Source organism: Pristis pectinata, chromosome 32 (genome assembly GCF_009764475.1).
Source record: "Pristis pectinata isolate sPriPec2 chromosome 32, sPriPec2.1.pri, whole genome shotgun sequence".
Lineage (NCBI taxonomy): Eukaryota > Metazoa > Chordata > Chondrichthyes > Rhinopristiformes > Pristidae > Pristis > Pristis pectinata.
Window position 1 is genome coordinate 15,278,502 of NC_067436.1, and position 23,493 is coordinate 15,301,994.

General features: G+C 40.5%; 1 protein-coding gene across 3 annotated transcripts; it reads left to right on the forward strand.

Moving 5' to 3' along the window:
• The first annotated feature begins 1,476 nt into the window (after positions 1 to 1,476).
• LOC127585281 (sorbitol dehydrogenase-like) lies at positions 1,477 to 22,246 on the forward strand. Of its 3 annotated transcripts, none has more exons than XM_052042622.1 (10): positions 1,477 to 1,609; positions 7,365 to 7,552; positions 9,242 to 9,275; positions 11,879 to 12,043; positions 13,437 to 13,596; positions 15,271 to 15,389; positions 16,832 to 16,897; positions 17,655 to 17,836; positions 18,762 to 18,883; positions 20,981 to 22,246. In XM_052042622.1, the coding sequence occupies exons 2-10, from the start codon at positions 7,496 to 7,498 to the stop codon at positions 21,144 to 21,146; spliced, it is 1,071 nt and encodes a 356-aa protein (XP_051898582.1). In that variant the 5' UTR covers positions 1,477 to 1,609; positions 7,365 to 7,495; the 3' UTR covers positions 21,147 to 22,246. The 3 variants fall into 3 exon arrangements, with proteins under 3 accessions (XP_051898582.1, XP_051898581.1, XP_051898583.1); XM_052042621.1 differs by lacking the exon at positions 1,477 to 1,609 and adding an exon at positions 6,597 to 6,709; XM_052042623.1 differs by lacking the exon at positions 1,477 to 1,609 and adding an exon at positions 7,063 to 7,201.
• The last annotated feature ends 1,247 nt before the right edge of the window (positions 22,247 to 23,493 follow it).

Sequence of the window (23,493 nt, forward strand, 5' to 3'; positions counted from 1 at the left end):
AATTGATGCATAAATGGTTGAAACTATATTTCAGTCTGGGAGAAGTAGATTTTCAAACTCTCATTGTTGAATAAACTACATTAATGAGATCAAATTTCCAGATCAATTTTAGAAATGGGGGAAATGTCCTGCTCTGCACTTATTGCTGGGGGTCTCAGCATCCACCTCCCCAAACCAATGTTAACAGCCAACCTCAACCCCTCACACCAATCTTAATTCCTTTGTAATCCTGCCATCACCCAATGTCAATACCTCTCTATCATCCTTCTCCCCATGTCACCTTTGTTTCTCTTCCCTCATCTTACCTCTCCTGTTTCTCCCTCCCTCTCACCCCACAACCTATCCCCTCCCAGATGCTTTTCCTCACTTCCCAATGTCAAACTTCCCCTCCCACCATGTAAACCTCTTCCTCCCATGTGAGACCCTCTACCCATATCACTCATCCTCTTCACCCATGTTACACTCCTCCCTGTCAACCCCTCCTCTCATGTCTTCATCCCACACTTATACCTCCTCCACTGTTAACCTCCCCAATGTTGACCACTCCTCCCTGTCAAGTCCTCACCTCATGTCTTCCTCCTTCCCTATCTCAACCTCTCCTCCTCATTCCAACTGTCCCATATGTCAACTTCACCCCATATCAACCCCTCACTCCATTGTCACCCCTTTCTCCCAGCCAACCCTTCCCGTATGTCAACCTCCCATTGTCAACCCCTCACCCCATGCAACCCATCACATCATGTCATCCTCCTTCCCCATGCCAACCCCTCGCCCTCTTGTCGTCTCTCTCCCCATGCCAACCCCTTACCTCTGACCACCCCTCCCCCATATCGACCCCTCACTCCAGTGTCATCCTTTTCTCCCAACCAAGCCCTCTCTCGTATGTCAACCTACCCATGCCAATCCCTTCCCCCATACCAACCCCTCCCACTATGCCTCCTCCCCTTACCAACACCCCCTCCATGCCATCCCTCATGCCATTCCCCCATACCATCCCCCATGCCATTCCATGTTATCCCCAAGACACCCCAATGCCATTCCCCCATGTTATCCCCATGCCATTCCCCCATGATATCCCCCATGCCATTCCCCCGTTATCCCCATGCCACCCCCATGCCATCCCAATGCCATTCCCCCATGCCATGCCCCCATGTTATTCCCCATCCCATCCCCGTGCCATTTTCCCGTTATCCCTCAGGCCACCCCAATGCCATTCCCCGATGCCACCCCCATGCTATCCCCCATGCCATTACCCCATGCCACCCCATACCACCCCATGCCACCCCATTGCCATCCCTCCATGCCACCCCATCCTATCCCCCATACCATTCCCGCCATGCCATTCCCCCCGTAACGGTCGGGCGCGCGGCCGGTGTTCGGTTGGACCGCGAGCCGCGGGTTTGACAGGCGCGCGGCTGTCGCGTGACGTCTCCTGATCGGCATCACGTCTGACCAATAGGGAGCCGGCAGCGGTCCGCCGCCCAGACCCGCAGCGAGTGGCGGGGGAGGTGCCGGCCGGCCGGTCGGCGGAGAGCGAGCGAGCGAGCGAGCGGGCGGCGCCGGGTCAAGGAGCAGCGGTGTCCCTGGTGCCCTCCTTCCTCGTCAACCGGTGTGTGCTCGGAGCGGGACCCGCGCTGTCCCGGTGGTGTTCCTGCAGCGGGAGCGCGCTCGCCGGCCGCCTCCCGCCCTCTCGGTGTGCGAGCGCGCGCGCTGCCCTCAGCGCGTGCCCGGAGCGCGCTCCCGCCCTTCTCCTCCCCCCCCCACCCCCCCCGGAGCGGGCTCCTATTACCGTGCGGGCTCCCGTTACCCCAGCGCGTACCCGGAGTGGGCTCCCGTCACCCTCCCCCCCGGAGCGCGTTCCCGTTACCCCGGGGCGGGCGGGCGCGCGCTGCCCCCGGAGCCTGCCAGAACCCCCTCAGGATGTGCCCAACGGCGATTTAGCTGCAGTCGTTTCTCGGCTGAAATCCGGGCGTAATTTCCCCAGTGACTGACGGTCACCACTCTCTCTCTCTCTCGTTACCTCATTCAAACCGGTACATTCTGTCGGACTCGGAGTCATTGCACAGAAACGGGCTCTTCGGCCAACCACGTCCATGCTGATCACCAAAGTGCCATCTATTACTAATCACATTTACCAGTTCAAGTGATGGTATTAATGTGGGAGTTCCCGCCTCCATTCCCCTGTGCATTCCAGATTCTAACCACCTCTGGCTGAAAGTGTTCCTCGGGTCCTCTCTACACTCATTATCCCCTACCCTAAACTTATGCTTTCTAGATTTAGATATCCTTGGAGAAAAGTTTTGTACTATCAACCCCATTTGTGCTCCTCATAATTTTGTACACCTCTATCAGGTCCTGTTTCGTCTTTTCTGCTCCAAGAGTAGTTGATATTGTCCTGTCTGGTTTTTGATCACTAATAGTGAAATTGGGTTGCCCCTAAGTAAAACAAATTGGTCGAAGGCACAATTAATGTAATGCAAGGATAACATTTCAGCAAATAATCTAAGAGAGACATATATTTCCTTCTTGTGTTGTTGCCCGCATCTAGCTGCCAATCTATTCCTGAAAATGCCCAATAGTGGCAGAAAGCAAGGGCCTATCTTGGTGTTACAGACTACACTCCTGCTGAACACCTCCAGGAGCACCCACGTAAGAAAGTGCTTTGACTGACTCACATCTGCTCACAAGATCTGGACTAAAATTTAAGCAAAAGCTCCCCATATTTCCCCCCCTCCCCCATCCCAACCTCAGGGCTGCATGCTGTCACATACTATACAAAATGTTTTGATCCAGTTTAGAAGTGGTGTGGGAATCTGAGAAGCAAATTTAAAAAAAAACATAAATGCATGCCACTACTCTGCTTCATCCAGTTCCCTGAAGGTGCAGAGAGACTCTCTATGTAGAAATGTTCTGAGATTTGGCTTTTTGCTCGTATAATTTTTTTTCCCCTCCCTCTCTGTTCTGTCCTCAGATCTACCCAAGTATAATTTTTTTTAGCTGTACCATTATGTATATCACTTAGTTTAGTACATACTATTCCAAATGCCCATGCAACAGTATGGAATAGGTAAGCATCTGAAATTTAACTATTGGTATTGGATACTGCTATTGCCCTGTATAAGAAACCAGCCAAAAGTCAGAGGGTTGGGTTGGAGCGTTGTTTTTCAGAGGGAGGCCTATGACCGGTGGTGTGCCACAGGGATCAGTGCTGCATCCACTGTTGTTCACATTTATATTAATGATTGGATGAGAATGTAGATGGCGTGGTTAGTAAGTTTGCAGATGACACTAAAGTTGGTGGTATAGTGGAAAGTGAAGAACATTATCTAAGGTTACAATGGAATCTTATCAACTGGGCCAGTGGGCCAAGAAATGGTGGATGGAATTTAATTCGGATAAATGCAAGCAGGACTTGCACAGCAAATAGTAGGGACCTGGGGAGTGTTATATAACAGAGGGACCTAGGAGTGCAGGTACATAGTTCTTGAAAGTGATGTCACAGGTAGACAGGGTGGGGAAGAAGGTGTGTGGCATGCTTGCCTTCATCGGTCAGAATATTAAGTACAGGAGTTAGAATGTCATGTTGCAGCTGTACAAGACCACACTTGGAGTACCACATGCAGTTCTGGTTACCCTGCCATAGGAACGATGTCAATAAACTGGAGATAATGCAAAAAAGGACTTACAAGGAAGTGACTGGGACTGGAGGGCTTGGATAGGCTTGGGACTTCTTTCCCTGGAGCGTAGGAGGCTCAGGGTTGACCTTATAGAGGTTTATAAAATCATGAGGTGCATAGATAAGCTGAAGAGCCAAAGTCTTTTCCCCAGTCCAAAACTAGAGGGCATAGGTTTAAAGTGAGAAGGAAAAGATTTAAAAGGGACTTAAGGGGCGACTTTTTCACAGAGTGTGGTGAGTATATGGAATAAGCTGCCAGAGGAAGTGCTAGAGGTGGGTACAATTACAACATATAAAAGGTGTTTGGACAGTTACATGGATAGGAAAAATTCGGAGTTTTTATGGGCCAAACACAGGGAAGTGGGACTAGCTCAGTTAGGCAACTTGGTCAGCACTGACGAGTTGGGCTGAAGGGCCTGTTACTCTGCTGTCTTACTCTATGACTCTAAGAAAAATGGTGTAACTGGACTTTCAAACAATGTCTTTGCAAAAGATGGGAACAGTGGGGGTAGGGGACGCATTGAAAGGAGTGCATGGGTGATGGGCAGATGGAGTAGGTGGAGGAGGGGAAAGGAACTGGGTGATAGTAGGTGGGGTGGAGGGTTGGGTGGGTGTGTGTGGGAGGAACTGGGTAGACCAGAGAGAAAAAAGGGACAGAGAGAGAGCAGGTGAAGCTGGAGAATTCAATGTTCATGCTGTCAGGTTGTAGACTACCCAGGTGGAGTATGAGGTGCTTTTCTTCTAGTTTGTGTTTGGCCTCACCCTGGCAGTAGAGCAGGCCAAGGACAGACAGGTCAGTGTAGGAATGGGGAGAGGAATTAAAATGGCTTGTAAATGTTGGCATTTTAGTAGTTAAGCTAGCAATGGATATTGATCAAATATGTATAAAATGACAATGGAAAAGTTGATTTGGAATTAAATGGCAGAGTGGACTCAAAGGCTTCGTCCTGTTATTACTTTCCACAAGGAAGAGCTATTAATTAAGGGGAGTCAGCAAGCTATGGGAAAGGAACAGATGAGAAAACCGTTAAAGGATAGGAAACAACCATTACATATTTAAAAAGATACCTCAGGATGGGGGAACGAATGAATGGGGTGCTGCAGGTTTGATATTGGGACAAATGTAGTTTCTAAGTTATATAAACAATCTTGATTCAGAATCAAAATAAATGGATCACATCTGCAGGTGATGCCAAACAGGAAGGTCAATGATATCTGAAAGGATTGGAAGGGATAATATGTAAGTGAAAAACAGAATGATTGGTGCAGATAGGTGTAAAGTGCTATACTAAGGAGTAAATGGATGGCTTATATACCCCATGATTGGAGTTGAAATATCTAAGGATGAAGATAAAAACTTTGTAAGCCTAGGCTAAATGTGAAAAATCCATGCCAAATAGTATTTCAATGTAGTAATGGGACAACAAGCTACATTGTCAAAATGATAGAAGGCAGAGGAAGTAATGATTAACTATTCTAATACTTCATTCAGATCTGTTGATCAAGGAATGAGTGATATTTAAACACTGAAGACATAGAAAAGGCACCCCTGATATCATGCATGTGACTGAATGTGAAAACCTTGTCAACCGTTCATGGTCTTGCTAATATAAAAGTGTTAAAAAGAATAGTGCCAAAGGAAAAGTTGCAATAATGACCCTCATTTTAAATGTAGTCCTTGGTTTTTAATGATGGTAAGGATTGTATATGTAATAGTGAATATATGTGGTACAACATGTATTTCATGAAAATTTAATTGCATAATTGTTTCTGATAGCTCTTGCACTTGCTTTCTTCCATATGCTATCTAAACTTTTCCTGACTAAATAAAGATTTTACATTCATAAAGTGAATAACCTCAGAATATCCCAAAACATTTTACAGATAAATTACAGTTGGTATTCCAATATAGAGAAACCCAATGGTTGTGCATAGCAAGGTCACATATTGGCAATGAGATAAGTGAGCAGCAAATTTCAGTGAGCTGTTTGAAGGGTAAATGTTGGGCTGTTGTACTGGGAAGTGTAATTGCAGAAGGTGCCTTGGTTTAATGTCTCATCTAAAAGATTGTGTTTCCAACTATGTCATGTTGTCTTACTCTGTTGTTATATTCACTTAGATTATATCTTTGAGTCTCTTGATTGCTCAAGCTTATTTTGCACACGATCTTCGAAAGGCAATTTCCTTTTTGTGGAATAATCTTTATGACACTGCGTCCTGTTATTTGTAGTCTAAAATACCTGCAGCATTTCAACTGGCTTGTTGTATGGTATATTCATGAAATGTCCTGGGGCTGGGTGATTTGTTTGAGCAAAGTATAAATTAATTGTAAAGCAAATAGATATTAACATTAATGCAATAGATATCTTTATTAGTCACATGTACATCGAAACACACAGTGAAATGCATCTTTTTGCGTAGAGTCTTCTGGGGGCAGCCTGCAAGTGTCGCCATGCTTCTGGCACCAACATAGCATGCCCACAACTTCCTAACCTGTACGTCTTTGGGATATGGGAGGAAACCAGAGCACCCGGAGGAAACCCACGCAGACACGGGGAGAATGTACAAACTCCTTACAGACAGTGGCGGGAATTGAACCAGGGTTGCTGGCGCTGTAATAGCATTATGCTAACCGCTGCACTACCATGCCTGCCCTGCAGTACAAGTGCAGTTTGTAGAATTCTGAAATTTAATTTGAACTGTTGAATGTCTGGAGTTAATAATTGCATGTTTGACATGTGTAAACCCAAAAATAACCCAACTTGAATAAAATAAATATCATACTGTAAATACCAATCATTCTTAAAATGATGAAATCCTCACTATTCCTGAATGCACTATGTAGACTTTAGAACGTAGCACCACAGGAAGGCAAATAAATTGACTTGTTCTGTCCTCTATTTTACATTTTGGCTTTCAGATTGCAGAGTACCTGCGTGGAAAATAAGAACAAGACTTAATAGACCAGAGATGTGACATCATCTCCTGCAGTTGTCACAGGGCAATTGTAGCCAAAGTACAAGGTTCTTAGAGGTACTTGTGTGAAATAAGATACAAAAGAAAAAAGACAACAAAGGTGGGCAGATCTTAGACTTGGGACCTAGATTTTAAAATTGGTGGAGGTGTAGTCAACCTAGAAGGGAATGTAATTATAAAACCAAATAGTTTCTATTTACTGCCTATTAATTAGCATGGAGGAGAACAGAAAAAAAAACTCTCTGACACAGGGTGTAACAAAGTCAGTTTGGGAACTTCTGTGTTAGACAATCCAACCGATGATATGCCACGTCACCTGATCTGGGCAAGACTAGAAGTTATAAAACTGGTTTCTGCTGGATTTCCCCATCTCATGACAAACTAGTATAATGCTTTCACTATTTGGTTTTGACACATTTTAAAGTAGTGGATTGTCTTGATTTTAACAAAGAGAAGATTAAAGCAATTGTGTTTTTTTACAAAAACCTTCCACACAATGATTATGGGCAAAAGAGAAAGAGGGGATTGAAAAGAATTCATTAGATCATGGTATTTTAAATTTAGTTCAGGCTTCACTCATTGTTTTACTCTATTGCTTTTAAATTGTAGCAACGGATCTCTGTAGTTGGTGAAATACTTATAAATTCCTATTACTCTTGCTTGTTTTTCCTGTAAAATGTATTCCAAAGTTTCTATTTGTGCTGTTTTTCAGTTAAAGCACACATCTCTGACATCAGCTCAATGTCACGGTCAGTGATAACAGGGCCTTTGGACTTGGACTAGAATTGGTCATCGGCTGCAGGTATAAGTGAATGCTAAATATTTTAATCTGTGGGATTGAAGATGGCGCAGCATGAAAACCTGTCTGTGGTGCTCTATGAAAAGAACGATCTGAGACTGGTAACCAATTTACCTTTGTTGTCTTGTTTTATAACTTTATAACTGCAGGAAGTGAGATGGGTGAAAGTGCTGATTTTGCAGTAGAAAGGACAAACGTAGAGGCAGCATTTAATTACACTCTCTTTTCATCAATAATTTGAGAACAATTGACTTGTAAATCCAAGAAGAATAGTGAAATTCACATGTAACTATTAAAGGAATTTATTTTATTTCTCTGATTACTAGAACATTAACAAACTTATCAGATCTTAATCATGTTACTTGAAAATAAAAAGTGGAAGAAGGTTGTTCAGTTTAGCTTAACATTAATTACTCCTGAATGGGCGTTTCTTGGATATTGGACAGACTTTAGAAGCGGTGTACTTTGAGTAGAACGGTAGCTTGGGGGTGACTGTATTTGGTATATGTGACGCTCATTCTTAGAACATCTGATTAACTTCGCAAATATTTTTTCATGACTGTGTAATTAAGTAGGAAAACTGGTACTAAAATTAGATCTTTTGTTGTCAAGATTTTAAATAACTCATTAAAAGAATATGAAAATGCACTTACCCAAATATCTTTCAGCTCATAGTACCATTAATAATTTCTTAGTACTTGCATAATTTTTTATCCTATATAGTAATATGCTACATACAAGGGATTATATTAGCTTTTTTAAAGTTGTACATTTGTTAAGCTTGGTGCTGGAGAAGTTCCTAATCATGAATTAGGTTATGAACTTTGTAGAATTCCAGAACTGATCTAAGGTGAATGCTCGCAATGCAAACAATCGTGGCATGGAATGGTAGAGCAAAGGTCACTTTAATAAGTCTTCAGATGGCCCTGACTTTTTGTTCCAAATGGGACTGACTAAAAATTAGGAGCGTGTTAGATCTGGCTATCTCCAACGTGTGTTCACATTTCTGAAAGGTTTTGATGAATCATCCCTGAAAAAAAATCTGCCTCTACCTATTTGTGAATTCACAACTGGAGGAGATAATTTTAAAGGCACCACCTAAAGAACAAATTAAGTGTTTTAGAAAAATGTTTCATAGGGAGTCGTTAAGAAACAAAACATTTTACCTGAAATTATGTTGGAAGTCGAATCTTTTGTAGCAATTAAAAAGGAGGAAAAAGAGCTAGAAAATGATGGCTCTTGCTAGTCCTGTGAAGGCACAATGCAAAGAACAGTCTCATGTGCAATTCCCATTTCCTTACAGCCCATCAAGCCTATGCCGACTTTCTATCAATCCCATTCCCCCATGTAGTTCCCTGTAACTAATTCTCCTACATGCCTACCACCCACCTACACTACGGATAATTTATAGTTATTTACCAGCTTTGGGGTGCAGGAGGAAACCGGAGCACATGGGGGGAAACCCACATGGATTCACAGGGAGGACTGGCTGACTCCACACAGATAGTACCAGAGGGCAGGATTGAACTCAGATCACTGGAATTGTAATTGCAAGATCACTAGATACACATGAATGATGACAGTCATTTCATTTAGCTCGTAATCCAAAAGACTAGAACTGTAGCCTAATCAGAATATGCAGGTAGTTCTTGAATGACTACAGGTACTGTGTACTCCTGCTTGTCATTCCATTCTATTTGTGACATAGAATCTTGGGATTATATTATTTGAGACAACCATGATGGCTCCGACCTCTCTCGAGTACATTGTCATCCTCTCTATATTCACAGGAAAAGCGACCAGTTCCAGAACCAGGCCCTAATGGTAAGTTTTTCATGCCTTAATAATTCATATTTATTTTAATACCTAGCACTGTAACTTTAAATAAGTAAACAGAAAATATTGGACTAATATAGATTCCCAGTTTATGACAATGAATTAATTCTAAATAAAAGCACACTACTGAATCTGAAATTAAAATAGAAAGCAGTGGAGACTTTCAGCAGGCCAAGTAATAGCTGCAGAGTGACAAACAAGTTATTGTGTTAAAGCTTGGTACCTCTGCTTCTGTGCATGCTCAAAAGCTTTTTATCTATATCATCATACAGTTCTAGTGAAAAAGTCAATAACCTTTCTCCATTTATGCTGTGTGACCAGCTGAACATTTCCAGCATTTTCTATTTTTAAGTCAAATTCTATGTTAATTAATGGAATGTTGAGAATGTTAGCATTTTGGGGCAAATATTTTTATTGTTTATTGAGAAATCTAAGACAGTGTCCTCTAATGTGAGGGGTGAAGCTAGTTTTAAAGGGCTACCCTGGTGGAATGCCGATACAATTAAACTATTAAAGCAATCTTGCAGTCAGCAGTTATGTATAGTGAAATTTGAAAATGCAGAGCTTTGGTGTTCTGTCTTTCTTATCAGTCAGCTGTATTTCATGAATAGCAGGAACAAAATTAATTCTAGTCCTATTTTCCTGAGAAGGAAACTTGACTACGTCTATATTTCTCAAAATGTTAAATTTTTAAAAATTTGTTTAAAAGTTTTAACTTTTTTTTACCACTGAGGGATCATGTTGTACAATAATGGCACCATCATAAATTTGTATCAGCCATGGATACCTTCTGTGAGTGATTTCCTTGACTTAATAGCCTTGTGATATGATCTAAGTATGTGTGTGTCATTTCCAACTGTTCTTCTTCAAATCTCTATTCTGTACTTGGTCTGATGCAGACATTATTAAGATGATTTATTTCTAAGATATAGATAAGGACTGATGATTAAATGTTTAATTCAAACTGTACAACTTGCACACCAATGGAAAATTAATGATATTAAGCTTCCCTATGTACTGTTAACCTTGCTTACCTTGAAAACAAATTATTTCAAATTATTTTTGTCTAAACACCAATCTTTTCACAGCTTTTGCTGCCCGTCTCATGGGTTTCAAGGATATCCACCTGACTACCTGTGTCTGTGTCGACCAGAGCAGAGTTCAAGCCTTTTCAACAAAAGATCAAGAGTGTCCTTTATTTGTACAGCATATTTAACTTGCATGAATATTATCAAACAAAATCTGACGCCAAGCCACATGAGGGGACTTTGGGATAGATAACCAAAAGCTTAGTCATGGGTAGGTTTTAAGGAGTGAATTAAAGGAGGAAATAAAGGCAAAGATGCAAAGAAGTTTATGAGGAAATTCTAGATCTTATACAACTGAAAACATAGGCACTAATAGTACAGCAACTGAAGACCAATTTTGGAAGAGGTCAGACTTCCTGGAGATTTACATGGCTAGAAGTGACAGAAAAGAGCAAAACTACAGGGATTTGAAAGCTAACGACTTTTATAATCAAGGCATTGCTTCACCTAGGACAGTAGTTAGCGAGAATAGGTGAATGGGACCTAGGGCACAGCAGCAGACTTTTGAATATCATCAAGTTTTGAAGCAGAAAGAGCAAAGCTGATAAAAGTGGATTGGACTAGTGATATCTAGAGATATTAAAGCATTGGGTTAAGGTTGAGGCAGCAGATGAATTAATACAGGGACAGAGTCGGGAGATGCTATGACCATGGGGGCATGGATATGTGCTCATAATCTTCTCTTGGGGTGATATATTTCAGCAAAGTTGCAACTGTCTTATTCAGATGCCTGGGTGAGGACTAGGGAACAGAGTTTAAGGTGGGGAGAAAGACTGGCTTCAGGTTTCCCAATATTTATTGCTGTATGTCAAACAAACAGTCTAACAACTTAGAATCAGTGAAGAGCCCAAAAGAAGTAATGGTGAAGTAGAGCTAAATGTAATCAGCTTATTTGTGGAAAATGACATTATGTTTTCTGACGGTTTTGCTGAGGGGCGACATGAAGATCCTTTGGGGACAGGGTTAGCAGAGGTAACAGAGGTAGAAGAGAAGACTGGATAGGTCAGGATAAACATGAATGGAACCAAGTAAGTGTCTTCTCACCCAGCTGGACAACATTTGGGAATGGTATTGTCACATGTATAACAAAAAAATCTGGCCAAGATGATGAGGAAGAATAGATAACCCGTGTCACGATCACAAAGGATGCCATTAGTGACACTGATAAAAGATCTTTCGGTTCTATGGCAGGGTTGCAAATCTGATTGGATGTGAATTAATGGTGCTGCTCAAAGGTGAGTTGGTCTGATTAATTTTTTATTATTTACAGCCTGTGGGGCTACAATATCAACATTCTTTCAGTAGCGTTTTATTGTATTGTGACAGAACTTTTTGTTTTAACATTGTGTGACTATTCTCTCCGCAAAATCCAACATTAAAGTTCTTTGTTTTGACAAATAATTTCTGTGGAGTCACCAAGACGTTCTAAAATATAAAGGATACCAACTTTAAAATGCAGGATCTCAAAGGTTTTAATTTTTGCTAATTACATGTTTCTTTCAGAAGTCTTGCTGAAGATGCATTCAGTTGGGATCTGTGGCTCTGATGTCCATTTTTGGCAACATGGAAGAATTGGAGATTTTGTTATGAGAAAACCAATGGTTCTGGGGCACGAGGCCTCGGGAACTGTGTTTAAAGTGGGACTTGGAGTAAAACATCTTAAACCAGGTCAGTCACCGATCCAATGAGTTTTATTATGCCTCAGAAGATGCCAATGTGTGTGACTTGGATTTATGTGAAACCAAAATATGCTGAATGAATTTGGAGGGGAAATTTGTAAACAATAATACATGCCAAGTTTCTGAGAGCTGAAGTGCACTCACGTTTTTGCAGGCTATGAAAGGGGAAATTGGTTCTAGTTTCAAAAAGTGTATCATGTCGCAGTTCATGGAATGAACCATCACTCTACCAATCCCCTTTTCTTCCCTGCAGTCTTCATCCATGGAATCGCATGAACCTGCTGTCACAGGCAATGGTCACTACTAGGTCTCTGGTCTGTGACTATTGGTTAGTGAATGCTGTTCAAGTACAGACATGAAAATAGTCAATCGTGGTCACTCCAGCAATGAATATGCCATCCAACAGGACTCTTTTTCAAAAGAAAAACAATTGACTTTTTCAACTCAGAACACAGAGACAAGTTTCAATTTTGGTCACCCTGCTATAGGAAAGATGCCATTAAGCTGAAAAGAGTGCAGACGAGATTTACAAGGATAATGCCAGGACTTGAGGACTGAGTCATGGAAAGAGGTTGAACAGGTTGGGACTTTTTTCACTGGAGCATTGGAAACTGACGGGTAATCTTACAGGTATATAAAATTATGAGGGGCATAGATAGAGTGAATGCACACAGTCTTTTTCCCAGGGTTGGGGAATCAAGAACTAGATGGCATAGGTTTAAGATGAAAGGGGAGAGATTAAATAGGAACCTGAGGGACAACGTTTTCGCCCAGAGAGTGGTCAGTATATAGAATGAACAGCCAGAGGAAGTGGTTGAGGCAGGTATATTAACTGCATTTAAAAGGTACTTGGACAGGTACATGGATAGGAATATTTAGAGGGATATGGACCAAACCTGGGCAAATGGGAGTAGCTTAGATGGGAAACTTGGTCGGCATGGACCAGTTGGGCTGAAGGGCCTGTTTCCGTGATGTATGACTCTACAATTTTAATCCCAGTTCCAGTGCCCCAGCAGAGATCAGCTATCCAAGCCAGATTTTAAATCTGGAGTCTTCAGTGGATTTGTGGCTGAGATTTTATCTCTGGGTCATCAGATTATTTTCCCAATCAGGTAGAGAGTTTCAAAGATAGGCTAGCACATGAATGTCCATTTTCTTATGTGGACATATCTGAAAACAAGAGGAACAGACCTTGCATGAGATAAACCCCCTTTATAAGATGTAGCACTTATTTTGATGTACAGTATTAAGTTAGTTAAGTGCCCCATAAACTTCATGTCAAGACATGATATAAAGGCAATTTGTCCAAGGGTATCATCCACATGGTATATCCCTATACTGATGTGTTTACATTATATGACCTAGTATTTTATCTGCCGCAGGTGACAGAGTTGCCATTGAACCAGGGATCCCCAGGGAAAATGATGAGTATTGCAGAACTGGACGTTACAACCTCTCCCCAACAATATTCTTCTCTGCTACTCCACCTGATGATGGACACCTTTGCCAATACAACACACACAGTGCCAATTATTGTTACAAGTGAGTCACCAGAATGTCAATTTATGTGGAGAAATGTTCCTGGCAGCTTCACTTGAGGCATTATGTTATGGATAGTTAATACTGTGTATTTATGATGGTAGAATGTTTGACATTTCCATGTATGAAAATTGCTGCAATCTTGTAAAATCTAAACTTTTTAATCTGAGGTAAATCCTATTTTTACCATCAATCATTAAGGAAATGTGAATTCAGGCTTGAATAATCAGTTTTTATTGTGCTCTTTACAAAAGTGATACCTATTGGCCATGTCTATGAGAATGCGTTCTTCTCAAAGCAATCTGAGATGACGTGTCCTGAATAAACAATATATCTGTTTATAATTTTCTGGATTGCCTGCAGGATTTCCACTTCATGCCCTTGTCACTTTATGCAATGATGAATATGAAAATGAGAGTTCCATAATTAACTACCAAACAGGTTATTCAAATAGATATTTGTGCAAACAAGGTATAACTATGTTTTGACATCCCTTCATAAAAAGAGAAAACATAAAAATTAACTATAAAATAATGCATATGCTGTAAATCTGAAATAAAAATTGAAAACGTTGGAAATGCTCAACAGGTTAGGTGGCATCTGTGGAGAGAGGAGTAGTTTATATTGTGGGTCAATGACCTTTCTTCAGAACTAGGAAAGGTTAAAGATCAAACAAACTTTTAAGTTGCAGTAAAGGAATGTTGGGCAGACATAACAGAAGGGTAGGTCTGGGACACGGTGGAGACCAGAAAGTCAAAGACTTGGTCTCTCTCCCATTGTTGGGCATTATTATTTTCCCTCAGAAGTGAAGAAACTAATGAAATCCTTTTGAAGTGTAGTTGGTGCTGTAAGAGAAGGAAACATGCCATCCAGTTTGCTCACAGCAAGTCTTTCAGAGAGTAATGTAATAATGTACAGATAATCTGCTTTTTTTCAGTAATTTAAGAAAATCCAAAGATTTTTTTCAGTATAGTTGTCTTAGATTGTCTTAATATAAAAGCGTTGTAAAAAAAAATACTGTTTAATAAATAAAAAATACTGAGGTTGGTGGTGTATTTCAGAAATTTGTCTCCCATTGCACAAATGCCTGTTAGAGTTGGATGCAGAGTTCAATGTTCTATTTTCCATCCAGGATGTGTGACCTCTGTTCAAAGTTCTAACGTGGATGCTTATTGATTGAAACTCTGCTGTGAGCACAATTTCGTAAATTGAAAGGCCTGAATAGGTCACTGTACTTTCAAAGGCCATTGAAAGGCCTGGATGGAGTGGATGTGGAGAGGATGTTTCCAGTGGTGGGAGAGCCTAGGACCAGAGGGGACAGCCTCAGAATAGAAGGGCGTCCCTTTAGAACAGAGATGAGGAGGAATTTCTTTAGCCAGAGGGTGTTGAATTTGTGGAATTCATTGCCACAGACGGCTGTGGAGGCCACGTCATTGGATATATTTAAAGCTGGAGGTTGATAGGTTCTTAATTTGTAAGGGCGTCAAAGGTTATGGGGAGAGGGCAGGAGAATGGGGTTGAGAAGGAAAAATAAATCAGCCATGATCGAATGGCAGAGCAGACTGGATGGGCTGAATGGCCTAATTCTGCTTCTATGTCTTATGGTCCTATAAATCCTTGTCACGTTTCAGTCAATGTCAATTTTTTACAGGTAATTTTGATACTTCCTTGTTTCAGGCTCCCAGAATCTGTGAGCTTTGAGGAAGGTGCCTTGATTGAACCTCTTTCTGTTGCAATTCATGCCTGTCGCAGAGGGGGAGTAACAATTGGTAGCAAGGTCTTCATTTTAGGAGCAGGTAAGCAATTAATTGTCTAAGAGACTATTAACGTACACTTGGTGTTTTAGTTGTCCAATTTTGCATTTTTTTTCTTTTTTAAAACAATGCCCCTGAAAAGATGGATTTAGCTGGCATATACAGATGTGTTCAGTCATCTGGTTCTCTGAATACTTGGTGCCTCTCAAACTGCCAGGGACTATTACTCTATACAGAATAATCTATTTTTGTTTGCATATGTGAACATGTATTGAAGGCCATAGTCAATAGGCTCAGACTAAACTTTACAGTACTGTTACTCCTGTATTTCATCAAAGTTAAGTCATTACTTCTTTGTTCATGGCAATTCTAGGTCAGAATCTAGTGAGTTTAGGTCCCAGTCCAGATTTTGAGCCCACAATCTATGCAGTCGTGCTTCAATGGTCACATCATTCTTCACAGAAGCTGTTGGTCAGATGGTTCAGGTTGATGATAACAATTCCCAAGCACTATTTGAAGAAAATTTTGAATTTCTACCTGAGTCCAGCTTAACAATGATCCTGCATACAACACTGTGTATAAAGCAAATAGCTGGTCATTAAACTTGTTAATTAACCAAACAACCAAATGAACCTTTGCATACATAATAACTGTGACTGTAGATCAATAACATAACTTGTGAAGTAAAAGACACATCTGAAAAATGTGAGAATGAGTTACATATACAAAACTCTTGTTTTAATTCTTAAAGATGCGTTGTTTTGCACAATGTTCATGTGCAGGAACTAATGATTAAATAACTGGTTTAACCAGTAAAAATGCTTTGTAGCAAAGTACTTCAGAATAATAAATCTATAAACTCTTGTGGCCTGAAAGCATTTACTTCACTGATTATGTTGGAGAAGAGAGAAGGGAAGGCAATTGTTTAATTAAAAAAAATAGAAATTACCATTTATAACATTGTAGTGGTTGCTACCGCGGAATGAACACAAGACACTAGTCGTAGAGTTTCAGAACAGAACTGGTTTATTTTCCCGCCTTGCGCGGGCCTTTTAAGAGAGCCTGTTCCTGCCCACTCAAAACGGCAATGACGTATACGCCACATCATCAAACCTTTCCCACGCGCGGGTTCTCCCTGTCGCTCGGGGAAGACAAAGGCCCACCGCCATCTTGGGCCTTGCCGCTTCAACGATGCGCGACCCGACCGCCGAGCCGGTTCGCTTGCTCGGACGGTGAGTCGCTACAACATAGATATATATCCCGGTATGGAATTGTATAGTGTTTGTTTTGAAAGATTCCCAACAAATAGTTACAGAATTTCTGATAAATCTATTTTAAATCTTACAAATAACTTGTTCTGTAATATAAAAACTGGAGAATTTAATTCACCAGAGAATCAAGGACACCTTTTCTCCAAACTTCATTCCTGTTGAGGTACCTGGCCACGGGATTTTCTAACAAGACTTTTTTGTATATACTTGAAGGGACAGTTGGGCTTGTGAATCTGCTAGTTTCCAAGGCCATGGGAGCATCTCAGGTTTTAATCTGTGGTAAGTTATTTGTCATAATTTTAGGTACGTAAGAAATTCTAGATCAAGAAAATGTCTTTTAACACATTGTGTGCTCCATTCAGAATCTATGTACCATTATTTTATTATAGGCTTTAAAAATGATGGTTGATTAAATGTATTTGTGCCTACACATGGGGGAGAAAAACACATAATTTTATATCTTTAAATGCTACTGAGCTTTAGTTCTCTATTTACTGCCTCTGCATCATGAAGAGAATTAGCCTTGGTTCCCTCTCATGTCTCTACAATAGTTTCTTTATAAAGGATGTCACTTTCTCCTTTGTGCCTATGCCACATCTCCATGTAAAGCTAACCAAAGCTACTTCTGTGTACAATATTATAATGCATCTTGAAATTGTTTACTTTTTAATCATTTTTTTAACTTTTAAAAAAAATTACTGCATCCTAATAGTACGGTTCAGAGAGACAGTACCTTAGTTTGCTACAACTATAGAAAACTAACAAATGGGGAGCTGGGTAATGGCATGCAAATGGTTAAATAAATTAATAACTGGGTTTTGATTTGGGAGGATTGTGGAGGGTAACTAGCCGAATTATAATCACCAGCAAGGAATCAACACTCTCATGGAGGAAAGAAATTGAAGAATGAGGCAGAGATGATACATAGCCATAATTCTGGCAATCTGAAAAATTTCACATTTGCAGAATATATACTGCCAATGTAAAGCTTTCTCAGATATAACCCAGGTATAAGAAACTCACTGCTCTGTTGCAGATCTGTCAGTAAGTCGGTTGAACAAGGCAAAGCAAATGGGAGCTACTTTCACCATTGCTGTTGAGAAAAACATGAGTGGCAAAGAACTGGGCCAAAAAGTGAGAGATGCACTTGGTGGAGCTATGCCTGACATATCTATTGAGTGCACTGGGGCAGAGTTATGTATTCAAGCAGGTGTCCATGTAAGTACAACTGAGTATGACATTTTACATTCTGTTAACTGTGTAATTTTAAAGAAAGTTAATATGTTCAGGAGCCAATTATTAAATATGGAAATGCAGGTGGAAAACAGACATAGCTAGCTCAGCAGCTGACCTGAAGGTAGCAGGCCACTTTTCTAACCTGGTGCTAAGCTGCTGACCTCACTAGAATTCAGGGATGAACTAGTTTTCCACATTGAAAAAGGAGAATTCAGCCACTTCTCACTGGATTCCAAAGCAATAACTGTTAAGTGCTGGTGAACATGCATAAATAGCAAATGAGGACTATACTAGGCTTGACTGTGGTTCTCAATGACAAGATAATCTGTTGGTTTGAATAGTGAAGGCTCATAATGACAGTAACTGATAAAACCACGAGTTTTAGGATATTACTACTGTTATATCATTCCATTGCTTTGTTCAAAAGCTTTGAGGCACTGGTGAACACTGGGGACCAATCCAGCACTGAGCTAAAATGGAAAATACTCAGCTCATTAGGCAGAGAAACAGAGTTAATGATTTGTGTCAGTGACCTTTCAACAGAAGTAGTAAAAAATGAACATAACCAGGCTTTAAGATGCAAGAAACAAATGGGGATGAGAGAGCAAAAGGCAAGCTCTAACATACTGTGATGATGGGAGAGCTTAAATGACAAAATGGATGATAATAGAATAAAATAAAAGCCTCAAAGAAGGTGAAACAGCATATGTTTCTGAAATTGATGAATATTAAAAAATGTATAATTTGCAATAGACTTTTATAAAGGGATGTTGAATAAGAAATTCTCTGGTATGAGAAAATCTTGGCTGTAATTTTGGAGGAATTTTGGCATAAATTTTTTAATGACCTACTAAAATTTTGAATGAAGTTGTGTTATTCATCAAACGTGTTTTGTATGTTTTCTTAGGCAACAAAGTCTGGAGGGGTTTTGGTTCTGGTTGGTCTGGGTGAACCTTCAGCAAACATCCCAGTATTAGAAGTGGGAATTCGGGAAGTAGATATTCGGGGAGTTTTCAGATATTGCAACACGTAAGTATGAAATAATAAATCATACACTTCAACCTATTTACAAATGAACTTTAAACTTTATTTATACAGCACAGTACCAGACCCTTCTGGCCCAATGAGCCCGTGCTGCCCAGTCACACACATGTTGACCTACTAACGTGTACGTCTTTGGAATGTGGGAGGAAACTGGAGCACCTGGAGGGAACCCACGCAGTCACGGGGAGAACATACTAACTCCTTACAGACAGCGTTTTTTTTCTTTGGCTTCATTTAATTAGCACCCATAACTTCAGCAGAGGTCCTAATACAATGTTTCACAAGTTACATAAGCGAATTAGTAGAAAGTTCCAGCTCACGTATTTCTTCTTGAACAACTTTGTTCTGATAAACTCTGATTGTTTAAAAAGATAAATGAAAACAGTCATTAAGTATCTTAGAATTATTTGAACTAGGTCGATTTGCAATAATTTAGAGCAGACTTGAAGTGCCTGCCAACTTCTCGAGATTCACATGGAACTTTACCTCTTTCCTGCTACTCAAAGAAGCAGAATTTCTCTTCTGTGCCCAAAGTTCTACTTCACACTTGCTTCTCTTAACTCCATATAAATTTAATCCATTGCAGACTTGATTATTGCTCCTGTAAGAGAAACTCTACTAAAACATGAACATAAGAAGTAGAAATGGGACACATAACCATTCCATCAAGCATGGCCTTCCATTAAATAAGATCATGACAAATCCATGGGTCATGCACTTTCCTGCCAGGTCCCCAGCTGCCATCCCACTCATCACCTGAACACATGTTTTATATGTACAGAAATATCTTTGTCTATGTACTCCAGTTTTAATTCTTCATATTTATTTACTATTCATCTTTGCGTGAATTAGTAGGCTCAGGTGGGAACATGGTAAAAAGTGAAAATTTGTTAATTATTGAAATATTTATTGGAAAATGTATATTGGGATCGACACATGTTTAATTCTCAATCGTTCAAGGTGGTGCAGACTGTGCAGATAATTTGTGTTGCTTGTTCACTATCATGATTTCAACAACCATCCAATACCAATTGGAGTACTTTTAATCTTGGGACTTAGTTTCATGAGTAGCTAGCGTAAAACTAAGTCCCAACGTTACACTACTTAAAGCCAGCCTGCTTTCCTTAAAGATGGCCACAGCAGGTAGTGAAAGTGATTCCAGAAATCTTTGCAGCCTGTTGGAATTAATAGCTGCCTGTTGAAGAGATGTCCTCTATTCACAGGAGCCACATACTTTAGTAGAATATGTCATTTGTGGAGGTGAATGCAAGGGGTGTAGCCTTGAAGATCTGAATGCAGTCCTGCACAAAGTTCAATGACTTAAAATGAGACAGCACATACAAGTTAATTTGCCACCCACTGTATCAGTACCGCATCCCAACATCCACCCACCAACAGGTCTCAACAGTCAGGCCTGGGGACCTAACATTCATAGGCCTTCAACACCCAAACATCCTTGCACACTTAGCACGACGCCAAACCTCCCATTCCTATCTTGCAACTTTCATAAACTGCCCACAATTTAACCATGACATCATCCAAACACACACTATGGCATCTGTAACACATTTCATTCTCTCTTGCAAGACAAACTGACTAGTAATCAGAGCCAACAACAACAAACTGGCAGGGATATGCAAGGCTGAATCATACTTGCTCTCATTTGCAGTTCAGAAATCCCCCCACTCCTGAAGGGAATGTTTGGAGAAGTAAAATGGGATTAGTTAAATGGGTACTTGGTGGTTGGTTGGACTCATTGACCTGAAAGCCCTATTTCCATGGTGTATGACTCTATGAGATTGTGTTGACCAAAACTGGAACATCTGTAACAAGATCTGAGGCAAGAAGGGTGGGAAGGAAGGCTGAATCCATTGAAGGTAATGGTGCACTCACCTCTAATCATCCATCTCACATCCCACTTTCTCTGATACCACATCTCTGCAGATGGTGTACGAATATTTCCCATACTTCCCACATCACTCCTCACTGTAAACCAACCTTGTGTTGCCCTTCCTTCCTTCGTAAAGCCTAGAACAGCTAAGATTTATTTTGTTGTTCTCTTTCCTTTGTTTTTGTCACCAGGTGGCCTGTGGCAATTGACATGTTGGCTTCAAAGAGGATTGATGTGAAGCCTCTGGTCACACATCGCTTTCCCTTGGAAGAAGCTGTCAAAGCTTTTGAAACAACAAAGGAAGGCGTGGGAATCAAAGTAATGTTGAAGTGTGATTCCAGCAACCAGAATCCCTGAGAATTTTTTTTTGTGCATTTGCTTACAGTTGTTATCACTAGGTAGCAACCAATGACAGGTTTGACTTTAGATAATTTACAAAGGTAATTTCCTGGATAATTTTGCACATACAAATCATCCTGTTAATCCAGTTTTAGTTATTTTTGGTTAGTATCATAAAAATTACATGCAAAGTAAGTCTGGGGTCTCAGTTTAGATGCTGTAGTAATCATTAAATAATGTACCAAACTCCTCTTCCTAAGCAGTCCCTTGGGATCAAGAATGAATTGCTGGCTCTACAGTTCTGGCTAATGAGTCAATGCAGGAATGGCAGACTGGGGCAGATGAAGTTTGATGGTTTGGGTGAGTGGGTTGTTTGGATTGTTGTGTGCTGCTTCTGTTGTTTGCACTTTGCCTCCACATGGACCCACTGGAGAGACACAAAGTGCTTGGTGTCTTCCTGGATGCTTCTCCATCATTTTGAGAGGCCTTTGGCCAAGGATTCCCATGAAGAAGTGAGAATGTTATTATTTTTCAAGCAAGCATTGCAAAAACGTCCTTGAAGCATTTTCTCTGTTGTGATAGAACTGAGTGCTTGTTTTGAGTATCTGGTGTCAGGCATGTGGATAGTGTCACCCACTCACTGGAGCTGGTTGAGCATGATCAGAACCTTTCATGCTGGAGGTGTTGGCTTGACAGAAGCCACTGACGTTGGTTCACCCATCCTGCCAGTGCATTTGAAGGTTTTATGGAGGTAACATTGTGGTATTTATCCAGTGCTTTGAGTCCAATGTAAACAGGAGAATAGGGATCATTGCTACTCAGTAGACCATAACGTTCATGCCAGGTTTAAGGACTTGATCTTCAAACACTCTTTGTAATGGGTGACCAAATGCACCAATTCACTAATGAATGACAGCTTAGATTGAGGGACAGGACAACCACTTAATAGTGGGAACAGAGATCTTTAAAAGTAATGTGAATGGAGTTCAGTGCTTGTACATGCCAAGTGGCCCCACAACTTGAAATTTGTTTTCATTTTTTTTCTAGCCCTTGAATCAGGCTCCTGTGTGCAAATATCAATCATCTTAACATTAATAATTTATAACATGATGCAGCAATTCATATTACAATGACAATGCGATGTGAAGTGAGCATTTCATTGGTTAAACAGTGGAATTGTTGTTTCAGCTTCTATGACATAGCAATTACAGAAATATTGCGTCACACAATAATTCGAGAATAAAGTCAGGGAATAAAGATAACTTACAAAGAGAAATAATCTGGACTTTTATTTATATGCTTTCAGTTCCCAATCACAACATGACTCTTCTGTGTACAAACATTCATAAAAATATAAGAAATAGAAGCAGGTGTAGGTACCTAGTCTCTTGTTTCTGTGTTCCAGGGAATATGATCATAGCTGATCACTTTATCAATGCTGGACTAACCTGATGTTCCTTGATTTCCTTAATTTTCAAAAATCTGTTGATCTCTGGCTTGAATATACCCAGTAACTGAGCATCCACAGCTCTCCTCAGGAGAGAATTCCAACGATTCATTACCTATGGCTCATTTTCTCCTCAAAGGACAAGCCCCACCTCAATCCTTGGAATCAACCCAATAAACCTGAGTTGTATTCCCTCTGTCACGAGTGCATCCTTCCTTGGTAGGGCGATGAGACCTGTTGCAATTTCCAGATGAGGTCTCACCAGGGCCCTTTAGGATTGCTGTAAGACGTCATTAGTCATGTATTCAAACTCTTGGAGTGATTCATATACAAGGACACCCAGTTCTCTCTGGACATCAGCATGTTTTAATCTCTCAATGTTAAAAAAATACTTAGGCTTTCTATTTTTCTTCTACCAAAGTCAATGATCTCACATTTTTCAGCATTTTATCCCATGTACCATGTGCACTTAGGTAGCCTGCCAACATCCCCCAAATCCACTCTGCATCTTCCTCGTAAGTCACAATTGGTATCATCAGTAAACCTAGATATATTTCACTTGATTCCCCTATCCAATCATTGATATACTGTATATCATGAATTTAAAGGAGATCTGGGAAGTAACTGCCACATCATCTCAGCCTATCAGAGAAATTTGCACAGTTCCCATCTCTCTCGCCCACCTAGACTAATTTGTTTCTCACTGTTTCAGTTCCAATGAAGGGTCCTAGACCTGAAATGTTAACTGTTTCTCTTTCCATGAATGCTGCCTGACATGTTGATTGAATAGAGGTGTATGGCAAAGTTGTCACCTAACTTACATTTGTTTTTCCTAGTGCAGAGGGAACCACATTGTGAGCAATAAAATCATCAAACAAAAATGAAAGAAATACAAGTTGAATCACTGCTTCACCTGAA

Bases quoted from the DNA above. Each gene is read 5' to 3' on its own strand.
- LOC127585281 (XM_052042622.1), top strand. From the start codon at position 7,496: ATGGCGCAGCATGAAAACCTGTCTGTGGTGCTCTATGAAAAGAACGAT. The intron at 13,597-15,270 runs GTGAGTCACCAG...TCCTTGTTTCAG, and splicing joins AGTGCCAATTATTGTTACAA to GCTCCCAGAATCTGTGAGCT. The intron at 16,898-17,654 runs GTAAGTTATTTG...GCTCTGTTGCAG, and splicing joins ATCTCAGGTTTTAATCTGTG to ATCTGTCAGTAAGTCGGTTG.